General features: G+C 35.6%; 1 protein-coding gene across 9 annotated transcripts in view; it reads right to left on the bottom strand.

Annotated features, from left to right (window-relative positions):
- The window catches only part of TAFA5 (TAFA chemokine like family member 5), a 410,474-nt gene that overhangs the window by 33,943 nt on the left and 354,194 nt on the right, over positions 1-22,337 (bottom strand). For 3 of the 9 annotated variants that reach the window (XM_051805197.1, XM_051805199.1, XM_051805201.1), the window contains one exon: positions 12,009-12,110. The exons of 5 other annotated variants lie outside the window; for them this stretch is intronic. In XM_051805197.1, the coding sequence (XP_051661157.1) occupies positions 12,081-12,110 (30 nt within the window). In that variant the 3' untranslated portion in view covers positions 12,009-12,080. Of the gene's footprint in view, positions 1-12,008; positions 12,111-22,337 lie in introns of those variants that run through there. One more of the 9 variants, XM_051805200.1, reaches the window with a different exon arrangement.

Raw genomic sequence — 22,337 nt, 5'->3', positions numbered from 1 at the left:
TCACAGTAGGACTCTACATTTCAAAATCAGCTATATAGTTAGGATGTTTAGAGAAATGCTTTTTTATAAGTATAGATGTATTTATGTAGCATACCACATCTTAACTTGCTTAACAGTACCTCCCGCTTTTTTTTAATAGGCATTGCATGTTTTAATTCACAGCAAATCTAATAATTCAAGAGTTGCTAAACTTATCACTGGAACTAAAATAAACTTTTCACTTCTACTGGGAGATTATAATAGGCTTTATTTATTTACTCAGTGCACTTCATCACTCCTTTTAATGTCTAAGTAGGAAAATGCAACTAAACAAAAAGGCTTACAAGTGAGCTATTCTAATGTTTATCGAGACCATTATTTTTCTTGCAGGCTTGTTAAGCTCTTAAATATGTATTTGTATCACACTAATGTAGCCTGTGCTTTTTGTGTAATATCACCTACTTCACATACACATAGACAATAAGGGAGCTTAATTTAAAAATTACTATGGCTATAATGTTGGGTCTACAAAGCCAAAGGGAGATTATTTTAGCTTTAAAAATTGACTTGGGGAGAATTAACACAGTGAACAAGCATATTAAATACTAACTGCTTCAAACCATACTGATTCTTGCTGCTGCTAAAGAAAGGGCTATCTAATTTAAAATATTTTGCAGATTTTAAGGAGTACTTCCCTTTGAAATACCTTTATGAACGCTGTTATTTGAAGTGCTTTAAGAAAGGAGTTGTCCTCTGTCAGCTGTTTAAAGCCGACAGTTTTGAACAGAACACTGTGATGAGGAAGTCTATCACAGGTGGGACACAGTCATTTGGGGAGGAGAATTTTTGATGGTTTGATCCTAACGAATTTACAAGAGTTCCTGGGAGTGTGGGTCAATATATCCTCCTTTCTGTAAATGGGAAGAAGTCGACTCCTAACTAGAGGGCAGTCAAGCCACACGGAGCTGCAGACCCAGCTGCAGAATGCCCACTGACTTCTGCCTGCGATAAAAGTCAGCCTCTGAAGCAGTTATTTACAAGCTCTGTCTGTGGTAGCCCTGAGATTCCCAAGGCATGGTTGGCTGCAGCATTATGCACAAGCTCCTTTCAATTAGAGCGACCAAGGCAACAGGGACTGAAGCTGACAGGTCACAACCCCATTACACTTTATGGTGACTGACATTTTCTTTAATGGATACTTTTAAAAAATTTAAAACATTTTAAGAAACATTTTCCTAAGAAAATGTTTGTGTATCTATAAAAAAATAGCTGCTCTCAGCTTCTCTTGGGTCTGCTATCATTCTTTCTTTTACTTTTCTGCTGCAGAAGATTCACAGATGTATATAAGCAGGAATGACAAAAAGAGCTATATATGACAAAGTTTTAGACAATTGTACATTGCCATTCTCTAAAAAGGGTAACAGCCAATATGGGAAAAATTCTTTAAAGGGAAAAATCAGTGCAGACACTCAGTTTAAAACTGATGCTCTCTGTATGGTTCCTACAGAAGCCATCCATGATTATTCTAACTTAGATAAATAGTGAGTAGAAAAAAACCTCCAACAAACAACTGTATGAGAAGCACATCATACAGAGACTCTTGCTTGAAAAAGAACTGTCTGGTGACACTCACAGGCCGAGTTAGCTTCCTTCTCCAAAGAGGGACTAACAGCTAATGACAGTCTGCCAAAGAAGTTCTGCTAGAGGTCATATTTGATACTTGTGACATTTAAAACAGGAATGCAGAAAAAAAAGTGTTAATTCTGGGAAAAGAGTCAGTGAACACAAACTGCAGAACAATTAATTTGTTAATCTTCATCTCTACCTACAAACACCAGTATTTTCTTTACCCAGCTAGCTGTCTGGTGCATCCTTATGCTGTTTAAACATGTTAAATATAAAGACATATTTTAAGTGAATTGAAGAATACATTGGGAAGCATGTGTTTAAATGACATTTTACACAAGATTTTAAATACGTGTTTCCTTTAACTCAGCCCTTCATCATCAGTTAATCAGCTGGGACAGACCAGCTACACTGTGGGAGTGCAGAAGTATGTGAAACAGGGCATAAGATTCAATTCATGGCTAAAGTACTCCCAAAGATGCTGGAGTCACTGTTAATGGCCTGGATTCAAAGGCAAAAAAACCAGACAAGATACCTTGAAAATTCAACTGAACCATGGAAATTAGAAAATGTTCTCCAGAGAGAACAATCAGGTTCTGAAGCACCACACATTCATTGAATTTTTCCTTGATCTTTGTAATTTGTAGATACCTTCTCACATGTGATCTAGTAGCAAACTGGTGTTTTCTTCTTTAGTTGGTAGTCAGTCCAGGAGGAATGAGGAGATATGTTTTAGAGCTTTTAAAGAAACACATGAATTTTAAAGAGAATCCCTAAATTTCCCTTTGGTGTGGTTGATACTGCTTTTCTGATTATAGCAAACATTGAGTTAAGCTGCTATAAAGTTCTTTATGGCTCCAAACTGACAGTACTGAACTCACTATGGGAAAAAGAAATTGGTTGTCAGAAAAGAAATGGACAAATAAATAAATATACTGGTAGAAGTCAGAGAAAAATAATTTGCAATAGTGTTATTGGAATTGCTGAAAAAAGCATGTCTTTAATCTACTAGAGAAACTCATTCAGTGTGAAGACATATTTTGAAAAGAACAAAAGGGGAACAATGTGAGAGCAATTACATACCAGTTCATGACAGATTATACTATGAGACTGGCACAGTAATCATGTTTGACCTCACCTACAGAGTAGCTTTTTAACAAAATAAGCAACCAAGAGAACAAAACATAGCACCTGTAATAATAACACAATGTAGAAAAATACTATTTAATTGCAAATTGTGATCATGGAAAATAAGACAACAAAAAGTAAACCAGGTGATAAACCCTTCTCTTCTAAATGCCCCTTGTTCTACTCAATACCTACTGGGTATTTTAGTTCAAAAATCAAAATATCACCTCAGCTGCAGATGAGATTCCTCTCATTCAGCTGTAGACATTGAGGTGAATGAGATTCACCTCACAGACTGATGCACCAAATTTAGGTACCTACATGTGAATTCGATATCCATGACCCCATTCTAGTCAGTGAAAACCTGCAGTGACTGAAAAACTCAGCTGGCTAAACAGAGAGACTTGTTGCATTTCCATTTAAAATGCCTTCCCATTTAAAATGCCATCTTAGAGTATCTGACAAAACCTCATGGGACTGATGGATATCACAGAGGACTTCAGGGACACTTTTCTGAAGAAGAGGCTGGAGAGTAGGCAGGAATACCTGAGACATCTCTCATGTATTAGACATCTGTGTATGGACAACTGAAGCAAAGCCATTTGATCAATGGATCCAAAGAGCCATGTAACCCTCTCCAAAGTGGACATCTCCAGCAGATCAGCTGAACTGGTGCCTACATGCCTTTGCAGGTGACCAGGATAAAAATCAGCGTTATGAATTAAATGATGTGCATCTACTTTTTCCTATGCATACATATTAAGTGGTTGGTAAAAGGTTCTTCTGCAGTGCACATGTTCTACAAATGAGTTAAGCCTTGGATTCATTATTAACCAAGTGAACTTCCAGAGCACTTACTTTTACAATCTAGGAGGTAAATCACTGGAAAGAAAGAGGATTATTGTCTTGTCTTTTGAAGCCAATTCATTTGAAATACTGTGTTCAAATAAAGGAACTACATTCTTAGAAACAGATTGGCAAACTGGAAGGAGTTCTCCAGAGAACAAACAAAAATAGGAATAAATACTCCAAGTTTTACTTATTAAATCACTTGCATATTCCAAAGAACTCAGTGCTCTAACAACACGGACAAGTGACAAAAAGGAAGAATAGTATCAGCTTGCAATAGTACAGATCCTTAGAAAAGAAGGGGATTATAGTATGCAGTACTCTGGGATGTAATTAGAAGTCAGCGTATGAAGACAAAGATAAGAAATATAAAGAGAAACTTCCCAGTCAGTGACACTTTTCTAGTTATTCAGTAACCTCTGAAATGTAGAAATCCCACTTCACTGGATACTGAAATCTAAGCTTGATTTAGTAATAGAAAATGTACTTTAGAAGAGTGTCCTATAATCAACAGGGAGACGGATGGGATAATCTGAAAAGCTCATCTATTAGCAACACCTATGAATTTTTCCACACATTATTAGCTGACAGATATTTTGTCAGAAAAGCAACCATCCTGATAAAGAAACAAGATTTGTCAAGAGAATACCAAATAACTTTTACTCAGCACTTATACTTGTAGGCTCTTAGCAGCATTACCTTAAATCATATCTCTCCACCAATATTTCTGTTTAGCAGATGCTCATTGGCTAGTACTTATTTTGGACTGGCTTTAAGTAGAAGATTAAAGGCATTGAGTATTGATAACTAAATTAAAAGGGCTGGCTGCCAATAGCTATAACAGTAAGTAAAGAATAAAGAGCATTGCCTGCTCTGTGTCCTCTTGACCACACAGAACAATCATTAAGAATTAAGTGCTGTGATTCAGTGCCCCTCCTCCGTTTTCCCCAGGAGGCAATGCCTCACACACCACCAAGTACGAAGTACTCTGGGAACAAAGCCAAAAGTAGCTACTCGTTCTCTGAATGAGAACAGCTCAAAAATGGGTCTTACCCAAGACAGAGGGATGGGGGAAGGGAATGACAATGTTTCCTGCTACTGTTTATAATGCAAGTTTATTTAACTGGAATGAAATTTGTATAGACCCATCTTTTACTGTCTTTCTTAAATGAAGCTCAGGATTTTAGTTGAGTGGCTACATTAAAAACATGTAATATAATGATGCTTTTTCATTAGAGCAATTGATAATGTGTAAAGTTTTGAAGGGAATGCCTTTCCCCATTCCATATCTCTCCTTCTCTTTTCCCCACCACTGTTGCTAGATGTGTTTTTTTAATTTGTTCTCTCTGTTTGCTGTGTAGCAACAGAGCAAAAAATTGGGATGATATCTGAATCCTCCAAAAATCCTCCAGTGGCTCCTGTTTAGTTGTTTTTAGATATCTACATTGACGACTACAAGGTAGAATAGGCTAAACACAAGTGATTTTTAATTCATTGGGATTATACTGATGATTCATTTAATCAGGTATGTTCAGCATAAAGAAAACATTAAATACTCTCCAGGCTGTGTCTGACCACACATAGGTGGGCAGATGACAGAAAAATCTACTCCTGCAGGTGAGAGCCACAGGAATACTGGGGAGGGCAGCCGAGGTTAGCAGAATTGAGCTGGGCAGCAATAAACAAGCTCTGAACCATTTCAAACTGTGGCTGAGCTCCTCCTCCAGCATCCCCTCTCCAGAGGTCTGGCACCCTCTGAAAAGGCTTCAGTATGTGACAGATGAATCAGAGAGTATTCCTTGAGGGAATTCCACTGTTGCACAGCTCCTCTTTGTCTCTTGTTCCCTCTAGCGTAACATAGTGCATGCAGTTATCACGTTCATATATTCAGACCCTGGATTTGCACACAAATACAGATGTTTGCATCTGCATAATGAATACACCTCTGTTTTTTAGGGTGTGCTCACTATGTTCTAGCCTTTAATGTCTGATTAAATTAGGAGGATTTGCATTGTGACTTCATATAAACTTCATGGGACAATTCTCATATCAACAGTCTGTGAATTTAACTATTAAATATCAATGTCTTTCTGTGAATTTAACTATTAAATACCAATGTCTTTCAGTTATTCCAATATTTTATTTTTATTCTTTTTAAATACTCTACATACTGCAATAGGGCATGCCTTAGATATCTCTTAGCATGAAAAAAAGTATTACAGTAGGTGTATGATTTTTTTCTTGACTGAATAGTTTTCTTGATACCTGACTTTTAAATACCATGGGACAAACTGGACACTGAGTTTGCACTGCAGTCACTGGAGGGAAAATAAACCACCTCCAGAGAGCAATCTATCTTATTTTCCGATAAGCATCTGAGATAGGTCAGCGCACTGCTAAGTGTTCATTTCTCTGTGTAAATTACAGGTAGAGGCTAGGGTGGATATCTGAGGCTTGTACATCCACATTTTTGATATCAGCACAAACCCAAACGACCAATGAAAGTTAAAAAATTTACCTCTGTGCTTGTCCTCCTCCCTTTTTTCATAGACTTCATCACAAAATCTCAGAATCTTGGTATCACATAATGGTTGAGATTGGTGTAGACATCTGGAAATCCTTTAATGCAACACGTCTGCCCAGAATAGAGTCAGCTAAAGTGGGTTGCCCAGAGCAGTGTTCAGTTGGGTTGTGAATATCTCAAAGGATGGAGACTCCACAATCCCATTGTGTTTGACCACTCTTAAAGTAAAAAAAAAAATAATTTTTTATGTATAACTGAAATTTCCTGTATTTACATTTATGTCAATTGTCTCTCCTCCTTTCACTGGGCACCACTGAGAAGAGTGAGTTTCACTCTTTTATATAATCTTTCCATCAAGTACTTACAGAAATGGATAAGATTCACCTGAGCTTTCTCATCTCCAGGCTAAAGTACTCTAAACTTGCTCAGCCTCTTCTCATATGACAGAAGTTCCAAGCCCATAACATAATCTATGTTATGTTATGGGCTAACATTGATTATGTGGTCCAGCAAAGGACCACATGTAATCTATGTCGTCCTTTGCTGGACTTGCCCTAGGAAGTCCATGTCTCTCCCATGCTGGCAACATCAGCACTGGTAATAGCACTCCTGATGTATCTTTCCAGTTCTTAGCAGAAAGGAAGTCAGCTCCTTCTAACCTGCTGGCAACCCACTGTCTAATGCAGCCCAGGAGGCTGTTAGTCTTTGCTGCAAGAGAGCTCAGCTGGCTGTGGCACAACTTACTGTCCATTAGGACTCCCAGGCATTATTCTGCAAAGCTGTTTTCCAGCCAGTCAGTCCACGGTCTGTACTGATGCATGGGACTATTCTTCTTTGGCTGCAAAACTCTGTATTTTCCTTTGTTAAACTTCACAAGATTAATACTTCCACTCATTATAGCCATCAAGAATTCAGTTAATCCAGTCCTTTAAGTCATCCCTACAATCAACTGGGATAGCAAAACTGCTTCAAAGGGCAATTCACCCCTCTATTGCGCCAAGTAATGTCTCCTAGAAGGGGACACATCTCTCTCCACATGTTTGGCCAGTCACAGACTGGAGAGTTTTTGATACTTTCTTTATGCAAAATATGTTTGCTTGCTTCACAAAAATTCAGTCTTAATGCGTTATGTTTTCTCATCTCAAGAAGATGTGGATACTAAATTCTATTAAATATGGATCTGATGGTGCTCAGCTCTTCTTTGTCTCTGGTGTCCAAAATGCAAATGCTCCTCCAATAGCAACTTCTAAGGCATGTTTTTTTATTTGCTGTCTTATTTTAGACTTAAGTTATCCACTGTCTTAAAAACTTTTAGTTGCAACAATTTAAAGATATTCCTGTAATATATTATAAATCCTATGAGATGAATATTCATTATTCTTACATCCAGTCAAACTCACTACCTTTAATATGCCTTGTTTTTTTCACGCACACACCATATATGTTAGGCTTGATTTTAAAGTTTACTTGATACTTTTTCCATGATTGTTTCATAAGTTTTAGGAGTTCATGTCACGGCAGCTTGCAGCAAAGACAGAAAAGAAGTCAGTAAATTTAGATTTCTTTTCTAGAGCAAATGCAGGAAAAAAAGGGTTTTTATAATTTGCACAAGTCATTGAATAATGTTTGTATTGCCACTGGCAGTTTAAAGTCCAATGACAGATCATACATTAAAATCATAACATGAAACTCACTTGTAATTTAAAGTATAGATTATGTTACAAAACTGTATGAATTCTGGGATCTTTCAAAAAATTGAAGAATAAAGATAGAACTATGCTAGTTAAAGGAACCACAGGGCTAAGTGGAAGTTTACATGCAAAAGGAATAAAAGAAGAAATAACCAGTCTCACACCCCATAGGTCCTGTAAACACTTATGTCTAAAGTAAGAAGTCCTGCTACTCATGAAAAGAACTGTTTCAAGCTACAATTTTATGACAGAATCCTATTACATTAGACTCCTTCTGGAGCTCTTGTTCCCAAAAATATTGTCTTTAAAGTAATTGTTACACAAATTGCTCCATTAGGCCACATTCCGAAATTCTCATTCATTTTTCCATGTATTCAGAGAGTACCCTTCAATAACCCTTTCAAAAAATGACAGAGTTCCCCCTCTGGCATGCCCTCTCCAGATCTGTGACTCCCTTTGAAGAGAGGTCAGCTTGTGCAATATAGACCATAGAATGCCAAAAGCAGACTGTTGAGATAGACCCATCATTTGAAGTCATGCATGCTTTTCTCCACCTTTTTGTCACCTTCTCTTCTTAATTTTTTAAGGCTGCTAGGAACCAAACTGGCCTCTGGCATAAGTAAGGCATTCTTAGCAGTCACTTTCCTGGGCTTAATTATTGCAGTGATGCAGAAGAGCTGCGCATTTGGTTTTGTATTTTTACTTTCCTTGGTAGAATGTTACTGAAGGACAAAGCAGACAATGCAATATATGTCAAAACATATTACAGAATTTGTATGAAGCCTTAAATCTTTTTTTTTTTTTTTGGAAGCAACTTGAAAAAGAACTTTACACTTAAAAATGTAAATCTCCGAGAAAAAAAACCCTAAACCCACCAAATCCTAACTAGAAGAAAAAGACAGTGTTTGAGGATCTTACTGGATATTCCTGCTAAACCATAACTTGCGTTCTCATATTAAAACAAACAAACAAGCAAACAACAAAAAAATCACCATCTCAAAACCAAAACAAAACCCAAAATACAAAAAAACCCAAAAGCAAACACAAAAATGCTTGGTTTATATTCCAAGTTAAAAAGTTTAGGCACATAGCACCTGGGTTATACAGGTGATTCTAATAGCTTCTCAACTTCCTCCTTAACTTCAAGACACTGCAAGTTTTTTTTGAAAAGTGCCATTAACATTTTCACTAAATGACTTTCTCCTGAGATACATTCTTGCTTCCTTCATAGGTGTGAACTCTATGCTATTTCCCTTACAAGTCTGTCATCAAGCAATCCAAGTAAGCATTTGCCTGTCATTGTTTCCACCTGAACAGACTGATCACTTTACTGCATATTTACAGTATTTGTTTCCTTTTTATTTTTTTCAATGATAGGAACGTAATTTGGTGTCACAGAGAAAGACTGCTATGGTCCTTTGATGAGAGAGTATAGGACAGTACATTATCTTACTTGGACCAAACTGGATTGGTAGGATTAATCTAGAGTCAGAATAGAGATTACACTCCTATTGATAATCAGCAAATATAGTGTGGCATGACAGCACTCCGAGGCTGCCCACCTCACACCCACATGCACAGCAGTTGCAATGCCGTGTGCAGTAGATGCTGCTGTTACTTCAAAATAACAACTCTTTTTCCAACATCTCTTTCTCTTTGTTTGAACTAGATACCGAAGCATCAATAACAAAACACCTTTGACTTATATCTGGAAACCTACAGCTTTGTATAAAGGCTGTGTTTCCCCCTGATTAATGCAGCTTTTCTTCAGCACTCTATCTCTGAACCATTTGTCTGCTGTGAGCTTTCCTTCTCTAAATCAAAGCTGCCACTGAAAACCAAAAAGATTGTAAGAATGTGTGCAAGAAGTTTTGACTAACTTTTATTTCCAGCCTTCTAACTGGTGTCTGCCGTAGTCATGTATATACGTTTACATTTTTCTAATGTAGGTTTCCATCAGATGACCTCTTAACAAGCAATGATTTAAAGGGATAACTTGAACATAAAATTCACGCTTCTGTATGAGCTGTTTTTAACTAACGTTCTTGAAAAGAACATTTGAAAGTATCATCTCAGAGAGAGGAAAAAAAAAAACTGTTCTGGAACTTCAGTCTTTATTTTCTGCATCCAACAACCTTCTTCTGCATCATTATTCTGTTCCCCCATTTGTGATTTGGTTTATTTAAGTCCATAAGAAATGACAATATAATAATACATACGAAAGCCTAAGTTAATGAATAGTATTCTATTCTTGGCACTACTACTGTTAAGCCTTCACCAAATTTCCCTTTGCTACACTACCAGAAAATCAGAAATTCTGCTTTGCCACGAGCACAGTTAATCATTAGCGAGGGCCAAAGAATCATGTCCTGTTTTAATCATAATGTCAAGAAAATGTTTCAATTTATTTGAAAACCTGTCATAAGTGAGAAATTGCAGGGGGGGTTGTTTTTTATTAAAGGTATTGACATTTTATCTTTGATTCTTCACAAAGTAGGATCAGTTATTTCATCTTTGTGCTTATCAGCATTAAAATAGTTAAAGACAGTGAAATGCAGTTAAACTTTCTAAGACCTGGATATTGATCTAGTAAAAAAAAAATCTTTCCAGATTTATTTTATTAGATTTCTCACTAAGAAATAAATTAAAAAAAGTGCAGGAACTGCTCAACAGTCATGCCATTCTTCTTTACTAAGGCTGTCACTTCTGGGGACATATTCTCCACCATCAAGGCATGTCATTTAGAGATGTCAGATTCATCCCATGCACTGTTTTACCTATACAGACTCTGTGAATTGTAGACTAAATATACCTGTACTGCACTGCATATATACTCCTTTTTTCGTCTAAGATATTTTGGAAGGACTATACGTGCCTTCTATATGATGTATTCTGTTATATTTTTACTAAACTTAGATTTCACATAATCTACACTGTATTTCTATCCTCAGTTAGTTAGTCACATTCAGGCACTCTCTGCAGCCAAAAACTTGTAGAAAACTATTAATTTACCCAGATACACTGGATATTTTAAGGATGAGAGAAATAGCTCCCTGCTAGGGTCTGCTTCTCTCCACAGAACCTAAACGGGGTTCTCAATATCTACACTTCAGTGAGTCCCATTCCCTGTCTGTCTTTTTCATCCACAACTTGCCTCATGTGCAATAAAACTGTGCCTTTATCACTCTGCAGGGGTCTAGTCAACAACTGAAAACTAAAACCGTTTATCATATTTAATTAGGCAATTTAACCATGCTGATTTCAGGATTGCACTTCTTCCTGATTCACATTTGAAAACAAAACTCAGAATGTTTAAAAAGAAACTGTCACACTGAACTGTAGCTCGAGGAGCTCTCCAAATCATAGTAGCACTCTTTCCTGATATATCAGCTCTTGAGGAGATTTCTCCATCACTCTAGTAAGCTACAGACCAAGTAGATAAATTGTGGTGTCGAAGTTCAGAAAAGTGTGGAATTTGAATTATACCACAAGACAACAGCACTGAAAATTTAAAATAGTGTCTACTTTTGTTGCCTTTCCCACAATGACTGTCTTTGGTCCTGATTTAGGTTCAATGTAAAGAGATTTTTTTAAAGAATTAGTAGTGAGTATAATTTCAATAAATGTGAAACATCTTACATATGAGGTTTGTTCAGGTTGCAGTTTACAGAGTTGGATGAAGATCAAAGTCAGTGAGTAGCCTTACATTGTGTATGGATAACTGCATGGGTCATTCATCTTACCAGAAAACAAAAAGCCTGAAATTCTATGACTGAATACATGTGCAATAATGTTCTCAAAAATTATTTTCAAAATGAAAAGTACTGAAAATGTATGGCACCTTCTAACCTCTCCAGTCTGCTCTATTCAGGAAGAAGAACCAATGAAAAAGCAAAAATTCAGTGGAGCCAGGGTAGATTTTGTAGAAGCAATTTACATCAGTCTGTATTTGGGGGGAGATATTCCTTGGCAAATACTGATAAAGCAAACTTAGATATAATTCTAGGCATTTTAAAATAAGAAATACAGTTGATTATCTAACTCTTCTTCATGAGTTAGATCATCAAACTCTTTTTCATTAGTCAATCTATGAAGTTATGAAGAGCTATTAATGGTATATAGATAGATTAACAAAATTAATACACATTTTTAGAAGAAATGTAGGTAGTTCAATTTTATTTTTTTTTTACCTTGCTTATGAAAACCATAATTGGTACTTTTGGAGAGTCATCTCAGTAAATTCAGTCAGCAAATGATTTTCTTTTGTTTAGGAGCTGTATGATTCACTGATTCTTAACAAGTGAAGAAAATACCTGTAGGCAAACAACAATACTAAGCTTGCAGTGCACAGAAGTGAGCTAAAAAACAGATGCCAGCCCTCTGCTCTTCCTGTATAATTTGTACATGGTAACGAAAGTAAAGTGATTCCTTAAGCATATTTTCTAGCTTATTATTCACCACTATCTTATTTCATGTGGCACTTCAAAATGCTCTTTTATACCTAGGTTGCTAGAACAGGATATCAGCAGCTTTTTGCTAGTGCATATAATTGAAAGGCTGCTACTTAAAACAGGCACCATTAAAAATCTGAATTTGCCAGCAGTTACAGCCCAATTCTATGCCTAGAATAGAAAAGCAATTATGGTATGCTGCTGTATTTGGAAGTGTTGACAAGTCTTAACCTTTAATGGTGACTCCTATTTATAATAAGAAACATACACATTGAGGATCTTTCTTTAGTCTATGTATAACCACCATAACAAAAACAGTGTAAGTAGGTAAGGTGGAATGAAACATTTTATCGTGATTTAGGCTTCAAACAATAAATTCCATTACATTTCAAAGGTAATTTCAAAATTTTTAAAATTTCGATGGTTCTATAATTTCAGAAATTAGTCTAGAGTCATATCTTTTTGGTTTTGCTTTGTGAAAGCACTCCCAATGTTAGACATGAAGTACTTAATACCACTCTTCAGCTTTAAAATGAACACCATTAACAATTCCTGACTATACATTACTCAAAGGGGATCAAAATCCATTGACTTTGCATTCTAATTTTGCCAGAATACAATCTTGTTGCCTCAGGTGAAATAAAAATAAATTCTCAGTACTGTAAAGAATATGAGTGTTCAACTGTACAGATGTGTCCTAATGGCAACTCATACAGTGCAGCATGTTAAGCACACTTACTGCCTGACATCTTGTGCATTTGTTAAAACAGGAATATATCTGTCATTTCTGAGGTAGACTCAAAAGATTAGGAGGGTAAAATTATTAAGTGTCGTGCCTTTTGTTGCTGAAAAAGGTCTTGGATTTGAAGGGACCAGTGAGCTGACTACATTCCTGTATTGTTGCACATAAGCTGGATTTGCACTAACAATACAGTACTGATTATACCTTAAAGCAAGATTTACTTTGCTGTAGAAGATCATCCCTCTTTATTTACTGAGCTAAGCACTTCACGTGCATTACCTTGTCTAGCATGAAATAAAAGGGCTTGTATTTAAAAAGGCTTCTGATGAATGAAGAGTTACATATGTCTTCAATTATTTCAATTATTTACCATTTATGCACTTAAAATGATTGTAAAAAATATAGTTTTATGGAGAATTGATAGTAATGTTATACAATTACTGTAAGTAGCCTTTGGAAATGTAATGACAAAGTTCTTTATTCCTGTGTTATCCCAAATTGGAGTGTGGATGAATATCAGTTTGGTCAATCACATTTAGGGGGGTGTTTCATCCTAAAAATTAAAGTCTCTTGGTTTTTTCAATACTCAAAATACTCAAAACTTGTATTTTTATCTAAATAAGGAATGCCATTCATAGAATCATATAATCTTTGTTAATCTAAGGAATACAAAACATTCTTAAAAAGCCACAAAAAAATCCTTGTAAATGAAAGGTAAAAATATTATCTTTATTCTGATTGCTAAAAATGAGAAAACTAACTTGATGCAGTAACAGAGTGTAAGGTCACTGGAGATTGACCCATTAGTATAATACAGGGGTTTTAAAAGCAGCAGTCTCTCTGGTATGAGAATACTAACCTATTACTTCAATGATGTGTTATTAAGTAAAAATAATGGTATTTCTTTTACTTTGTCAATACTAGGTTTGTATTTTAAATTCAGTTAAGGAGAAATAGCTAAGCTAAGACAGAAAATTTTTCAGAATTCAGAAGTGTCTCCACATTGGTCTGAACAGACCTCATTCCATTCCCTTTTTAATGTAACTTCTGTTCTAGGAATTTAAGGTACTGTGGAGTCACCAAGCTGGCACACAGAAATCCCAATACCAGCACAGCTCTGGAACTTGGGTACCTTTAAAAATGACACAAATAATAAGAAAGAGAATCCAGGCTCATTCATTTGATTTAGTAGATGAAACCAGGACCAGATTCCATTTTTACGTAGCCCTCATTCAGGCCAGTTCCCATGGACAGTAGCATGAATTAAGATAAGACCTCACATTTGGTTTAGTAGGATTTGTAATGATGTGTGCCATGGTCTGAGATGTCTGTCTCTTTGAAGAATATCAATCTTTCTACATCCTTTTGAATGACCATATTTCTCTTCAGTACTACATGTTTATAAATCTGTAGTAACATTCTAAATGTTACTCACTCTGCAAGAAAGAGGAGAAATGTACAGTGTACTTTGTACTTAACCAGTGGCAAGAGTGGTTGTTATTCTGGATATTTTGGGTCATGGAACAGAATGATGAGTTTAAGTTTCATGAGTCATCTTGTGTAGAAATCCCACAGAGCAGTTCTATGCACATATGTAGATAGAAATAACAGTAACAATGTTTGTGAGTCTGTCCTACGTTGGCATAAATATGAAAGTCTACATAGACAGGCAGACCTTTAAAATGTCACAATTTGATAGCAAATGCTTTTCGTAGGGTGAGAGAAATATTTCCTCCTGTTCATCCTTCTTCGTAAAAGTAAGACTGATCCCCATTAAATGTTGAGCCCCATTGACAAGGTCTTTCAATTCCTTTTATCTTAACTGCAAGTTGAATATTTCACACAGTCTAACTTTTGATTTGGTAGATTAACTTATGTCTTTTATTGTCTTTCTCATAGGCATGGGTAGCTACCTAATGATAAAGACTTTCCCATAATAAAGTCAGGATGGACAGGCATAGATCTGCCAAGATTCCTATGCAGCCCTCAAGAATTTTGAACAGGTTTTTCCCTACTGCTACTGCAACATTTTAAGCATGTAACAAATATGTGTTGTGGACTGATGCTCTGAATTTTTCTATCCCTTTCCCCCCCAAAAAATGAAAAGACAGTATGTGATAAGCTGTAAAATTACACTGAAGTCATGAGACATTCCAACAGCAAAACTAAATCTTAACTACATTACCAATTTTAATGTAGAGTTATACAAATCTGTCCTTTATATTAAAAATATGAAAATCTAAACTTAGGATTTTAGTAAGGAATACCACTTGTAGGACTAGACTCTTACTTGTAATACGAAGCTTTTATACAAATTGATGACACCTAAAAACCTCATGGAGAAAACACTAGCAGTCCACATCCAATCATAATTGTTCTCTCACATTCCGAGTTACTAAAAGTCACAACATGATTTTTAATTTTACAAAGGAAAAAATTTCTCTCACCAGCTTCTAAAAAGCAGAAGACACGATAATTTTAAATTAACTGTGTTTCTACCCAGCTTTTTGTTAAATCAGAAGATCATAAAAAAAGATAAACTACACATGAACTTTCGTTACATAAGATTTACATTTTCTCCATACATGCAAAGAAATTCCTCATCCAATCAAAATGCTGATAACCTTCAGTTTGGAAATTGAGTTTATTTGAAAGACATCTAATTTTTATAAAGTGATAAAGATTAAAAAAAAAAAAAGAAACTTATTAAAACTAGTTAGTTGACTGCCCAAAAAATTACACTTATAAATGAAGCACTTTCGACTGTGTTTCTGGAAACTTTAACTTTTCTTCTCCTGCACATAGGTCACTTCTTGGCCTATCATTTTTAACCTATATGTAAGTAACTCACAACACAATGCACATCCCGCAACACTTCTGGTAAAATATACAGTAACACAAATAGTGTGACCAGGTAAATGAGCAGGTCTGATCCCTTCTACAGAACAATTGTGATTGTCAATATATTGTGAGTAGGCAAAGCAAGGAAAAAAAATAGAAAGCAGTATGGTCAAAAAGAAGATTATATCTACATGAATAAAGAATGGATGGTTTTGATACAGGATCTTACACTAGACTCTGGGCTAAAATAACTCTGCAAAGTGCTGTTGGGACTGTGACTGGGCTCAACATAACTTTCCTGTAAGAGACTTAAAGATGCACATAAAGGGAGGACCTTCACTACTGAGTCAGTAGAACACTGCAGTCCAAGACACAGCTAATTTTGGAACAGTCTGTTCTGTTTTGCTAAAACTGTCATCTAGAAGATCTCTGATTAAATGAAGAGGTTTCAGAAGATATTAGAGAAAATAATTAAAGGAATGAAAACAGACCTTCTGTGCAATTCAGAGTCCAACTTACCTGATCAAAGGAAAAGATTAATGGGGAAGAAGCGACTTAGTCACAGCCTATAAAGATCTATACAGATTTTTATCATGCATTTTCCCATCCAGCAAACAAAGGTATAATAAGATGCTACGATTACCAGTTGATGATAGACAAGTCTGCCCCTGGAGTGTAGTTAAATCTTCTAACCAAAGACTTTTAGAGGCATTTATGTAGTTTTACTTTCGAGTCTCCCCACTTGATGATTTAAAATAATGCTTTATAGAGCATTGTTTAATAACATGATTCTCTTTTCCAAACTAATAATCTACAGAACAACTTAACTGATAATTAGTTCTTTTAATATTAGAGGGTAAATTAATTCAGTGAACGATTCAGAGAAAATACAAGGCTAACTCACCAATAACACAAGTGAAAAAAATTAACATCATAAACCTCTATTTCATGAACAGATCTGTGATTTAAACACATTTTTGCAAAACCTCCTAAATGAAGATTCATTTCTTTTCAGTTAAAAAGTATGTTTCTTTATTCAGGAGTCCACAGTTCTTTAAAAAATAGCATCCATTGTAATTTTATCATTTGGGAAGGTAATATGTTGAGCTAAAATCTTGCCTATTCAGGTTTTATTTTTGTAGGATGTGGACTACAGATAATTTGAACAAGAAAATCTTCTATCTTTTGACAACCACTCATTTGCTTTTAAACTCCTGCGCACTCACTGTCTGCAATCATGCTCTAAAGCACCATAATTAAAACATGGAGTGCTGGATGTATTTAACAGGTTCAATTCTGTTTGCTGGTTAAAGATTAAGAGACCAAAAGATGGAGTCTATTAACAATACTGTATGAAGAAAGAGAAATCACTGCAGACTGAAGTAAGTCCCACTGGGGGCCTAACAAGCACCTGCCATTTTCATGCAGTGAGAGATCAATCAGTCTCTATATGCAGCAAGATGACTTGCCAAAAGCTGAACCACAAGGGGGAGAGAAGAAAAATTATCAATTCCCCAAATTCTGTGCTCTGCAGTAATAAAACGTTGTGTTCTAAACACTTGCACTGTCTTTGCAATTGTGATATCTTGGTCAAGTTCAAAATGTGCAGTGAAACCTCGGTATCCAAAACGTATTAGAAAATGAATTCCCTCTGTTGTAACTGTGTAAATTTAGTCACATTACAAGAAAAATAAGTTTTGGGGTTTTCATACAGACAGTTGTGGAGTACAAAAACCCAGGTTTTTGTTCTCATGTACAAGACTGCAGTTTAAATTTTCCAAAATTGGACTCAGTGCTTATTTGATTTCTGGTTGCCCTGGAGGACTAAGTTGGCCAACAGAATACTAAAATATTCTAAATACATATCAAACACAATAGTGACAACTGGAAATAAAATAAAAAAAATAAAATTGGAATTTGTCTATTTGTCAGAAAGTGTTGTTATTAACACTCCTATAAGTTCACTTGTTATCAAGCAGAAGAATAGCCAAAAAAATCACAGAACATTGCACACAATTCTAGGTCAGACTGAAACGCCAGGCTGTTACCAGCTTGGGTTGGTGCCAGGGCACATGGATACAATTGTATGTTAAGGTAAGAAAAACCAACCTCAATTTGCAAAGATCAGAAATCACAAATGAAATCTCTAGACATTATTATTCTTTCCTAGGTAATCAAGTACTCAAATACATCTTAAAAGGTGACATGATCAAACAAAATTATCTGGAATTCTAGAGAAAGCACTGAGATCATGCACTTATGCGATTAGGCTGGATTTTTTAGTATTTTCATGTTATCTCTCAAGTGTTCTTAAGGGCACTTTCCCACAATATGAAGTGTGATTTTTCATTTCCTGTTATACAGAAGACAGCTGTGGAGCAGTGGTACAGTAGTAAATAATACAGGATGGGAATCTGTTTGGTATACAGAAAAACACAACAAACAAAGAGGCTTATTAGAGGTATTTATTTGCATTTTCCCTTCACTATTGTTCTGAAGAATGATGGTTATAATAAAAACCCTCACTTAAAAACGTCCAAACCTGTCTTTCGATGTAACAAGAGAAGTCCAAACTGGCAAAAATGAAAAATAAAGAGGACCGCCAAAAATGCAAAAATAGTCCATTATTCTTCATTATTCGATTAGAAAAATACTTCTGTTTGAAACAAAAGAGTGCAAACAAATGGTCTGAGAAAACTGTTTATCATTTAGTGGAGAAATTGTTTCAGAAGTGTTCATCCTTGCACAAATATAACTTTTGAAATATTATTAAGGTCGTGGTCTGCAGAGGTTATCTGCTGGGTAAATGACTGTAGTCCTAGCTCAAGAGAGATCCAAAGGTGGCTATAACTGTTACATCAAACTCGCAGAAGAAAAAACAAGACTTTTTCAGACAGGATTTGAAATAGCTTGCTCAGTTCTGCCAGTTCCTGCTTTAGTCTATTCTAGTCTATTAGGTTTCAGCAAATCCATCTCCCTGTTAGTTTTGCTTCTCAAACACTTGTGTTGATATACTTAATTTTAATACCACACCTTCAGTTATAGAAATACAACATGACACTGTGCGGATTGTGCTGCTCTTCAGTCTGAGGTAAAGTTCTGACTTCAGAGAAGTGAACAGGAAGACTTCCATTGGTTTTGGTGGGATCATGGTTTAACACATAGACTATAAATAAACACATCTCTAGGGTCTGCACCACAAATCCTATTATCACCTAATGCTCCGATCAAGTTCCATACATTAACACTCAGTAAATTAATTTGTACTGTAAAAAAACCCAACCAAACAAAACCCTAATCAATTACAGTTATGTAGACAATCTTTAAGAAAATAAATAAAACAAGCATCTGATAAAGATTAAAAATAAAGCAAAGAAACAAAAAAGCCAAAAAACAATAACAAACCTCCCCCTTCCCACCAACAGAAAACAGCACATGCGAGGAGGTAAACTGAAAATAATTTTTTTCACACAAAAAAATTTGAAATTTAAACTGTTCTGCAATGTATAATATACTTGCCAATTAAATAGGGAGAAAGATATTATTTCTTTTTGGCTTTCAAAAAATATAGTCTGTACTTCTATGTGAGAGCTAAGTACAAAAATGAACAATGCTGCAGTCTTTGGTGATTGCTTCTTCTTTAAAAAACACGTCTAGTACGACATAAACAACTTAGCGAGTTCAGTGTATGAATTGCATGTCACTTGGGTTTACTGTGATACAGTGCCTACAGAAGAGATTCAAAGGTAAAGCCATGAAATAATACTCAGAATACAAAACAAATTACTTCTCTTTCTAGGAATCACTAGATCATATTCATAGAAGACCAAACTAAATCATGCCTACAATATTTAGAAACCTTATACCAAGACATCATATAATAGACAGCTTTACCTAGTCCTGAAAGCACTTGCACTCTCAGTTTGACCTAAACTTTCTCTGTGATTTTATATTAAATATCAACATGAGTGCATTGATACTGATACACAGGGAAGTATGTGCTCTGGGGAGAATGCTATCTTTCTTCTGCCTAAGCTTCTCTATGATCTACTGTGCCTAAACTAAATTCCACTTAACTCCCCAGAAAACTGCAAAAATTTTTATGGTCAGTCACAATCTGAAAAGCAATGGAAAATGTAGTGTTTAACTCTTAGGAAGCAACCTAATGGCTACCATCCATATTCCTTTCAATACAAGCTATATAACAGGTTCACAGCCTGAACCAACCATACTGAAAATTTTCCAAGAGCTCAGCTTAGAATTTTGAATAAAAAATTGTAAATATTAATTCTCAGGTATTTTTAAAGAATGTCAGTGCAATTTTCCTGCATCATCAGGAAGCATACTGGCCACTTTATGCTGAAAGGAACTTTGGTTATCATTGCAGAAAAAATATTTTAAAGCATTACTTTGTTAAACAAATTAGAAGGACTCCTTTGAGTATTCATAATACATATTTACTAACTATTTTAATTAAAACCCATATCCCTCTACTTAACTTGAAACCTATATTTCAATCTGCCTTATGATTTTTCAAGGTTCCTATATCATATGAACATACATTTTTGAAAAACAAATATAAATCAAATGTGATGGAATAAACACTGATTAGAACATTTTGGAACATCATTACCATACCCAATTTACATGGCACAAATCTGCTAACATCTGCAGTGATATTCAATCCCCCAACATCTTTCATATCACGAAGATGAAAACAGCCTTTTTTTTCCCCTTCTTTTGCTACAATAAATACAACACTGTATTTCTCCTATTTTGCATTTAACGAGAAGCCAATGAGTGTCATTATGTCATATTAGCATAGAACATGAAAAGGGAGAAGATGGAAATAAGATGCTGAGCAGTTCAAGTAATCTGTTAGCCCAGGACCTAGAACAAGAAATTACCTCCATCAGACAGTAATTCATTGTTCTGGGAGGCTCCAAGATAAATAACCTAGACGACAGCATCACCTCCCTTGGTACTTTTCATATTTCTTCATTTCCAGCATCAAAACTGAATAGTGAAATTTTAAACAAGGAACAATCTATTAAAATTCATTAAAAACATCCCCTTACATATATTGACATGCAGAAGGTTTAGAAACCACTGATGTTGACAATTTGTGACCCATATTAAATCCCCTTTTACCTAGATGGCCATTGTTTGTTTATTTTTTAACTGGGAAAATACTCTTTTGAATCTTAACAAGAAAATAAAAATCTGCCAAAAATTTACATTTATTCTGAGGGTTGTAAACTGTTGAAGTTATATGCACAATGTGCTTGCACAAAGGTGCAATAAGTATCATCCATTCAGAGCCTACAAATGAAAGCCCAGACTAAGATGCAACTGCCAGATTTTTTCTTCAGTTGAACTGGTTTACCCAATGTCCATTTGCATTATTATACTAAAGTCTTTATTCATCCTGAAAAGGCAACTGTAGTTTTCCCCTACTGAGAGTGGAGTGTACAACTTATCCAACAGATTTGTGATTGAAATTATAGTATGTCCATCTGAAACTTTTTAAAACAGACAATTAAACTCCACTTCAGCTCTGTAGAAGTACATCCAACAAAATGTTAAGTCTTTAAAAACCATTCTCCTCTGAAAAGTCCTACAGACAAATAACTGTTGACAAGCTCTTTAATTTGCAGTTCTTTAGTTTCACAGACCCACAGTGGCAGCAACCCATCACCCACAAGGTTTTTTACCTCTTTGCTCTTTTCCCTTGTCCACATCCTTTGCCCCAGGCATTCCTCTGCTTCACAAAGAGCTAAGGAAATTCTTGTTTGTATTTCAGAAAACCTGAATGCAAAAAAGTTATGATTTGCAAGCTTCCAAACCCAGCAAATCCACTGCATCAAATACGAGCACTCAGATTCAGGAATATGAAACCAAATTGCTAAGACCTTCAGCTCCTAACCTTTGCAAACTAGTTGGACCAAGCCACTTTCCTCCGGGCCACTGTAGCTGTCAGCATTGCAGTGGCAATGAGTGGATGGGGTGTTGAGCAGGGTGTTGAACAGATACTGATTGTTCTGTTTGTTGCACTGTCTGCCCACCTTCCTCTTCCACAGCAGAAACCATCACAGCAGCATCTCTGTCCCAGCCATGTGTATACTCCACACCCTATGAGGTGTGGGATCCCACATCCTATCCCACATACTTTCCAGGTGAAGAACTATTATTACACATTATGATTACCTACAAAGTAAATATCTAATCCTCAGATCACTCTGAAAAACAGCTTATTACTGTCCAAAAATAAGGTGGGGTTTTTTACCACTTATCTTTTGTAACTCAGGGCTTTCGGTTTTTTAAAATTGTGTTTCAGATACACCACCTACTTTTCCAAGGACAAAAATGAAATGTATGCCAAAAATAATTTTAATGTGAATGTATCATTCCTCCCTAAATTAATGGAAGACCTAGTCCTAGGCTCATAAAATTCTTGCTTATTTGCTTTTATTACCATGTATTACCAATGACATATAAGATACACT

Source organism: Manacus candei, unplaced genomic scaffold, assembly GCF_025592945.1.
Source record: "Manacus candei isolate 608988 ecotype Guabito, Panama unplaced genomic scaffold, ASM2559294v1 h1tg000063l, whole genome shotgun sequence".
Classification (NCBI taxonomy): Eukaryota; Metazoa; Chordata; class Aves; order Passeriformes; family Pipridae; genus Manacus; species Manacus candei.
Note: the sequence above shows the minus strand (reverse complement) of the source record. Positions and strands in the feature narration are given on the sequence as shown.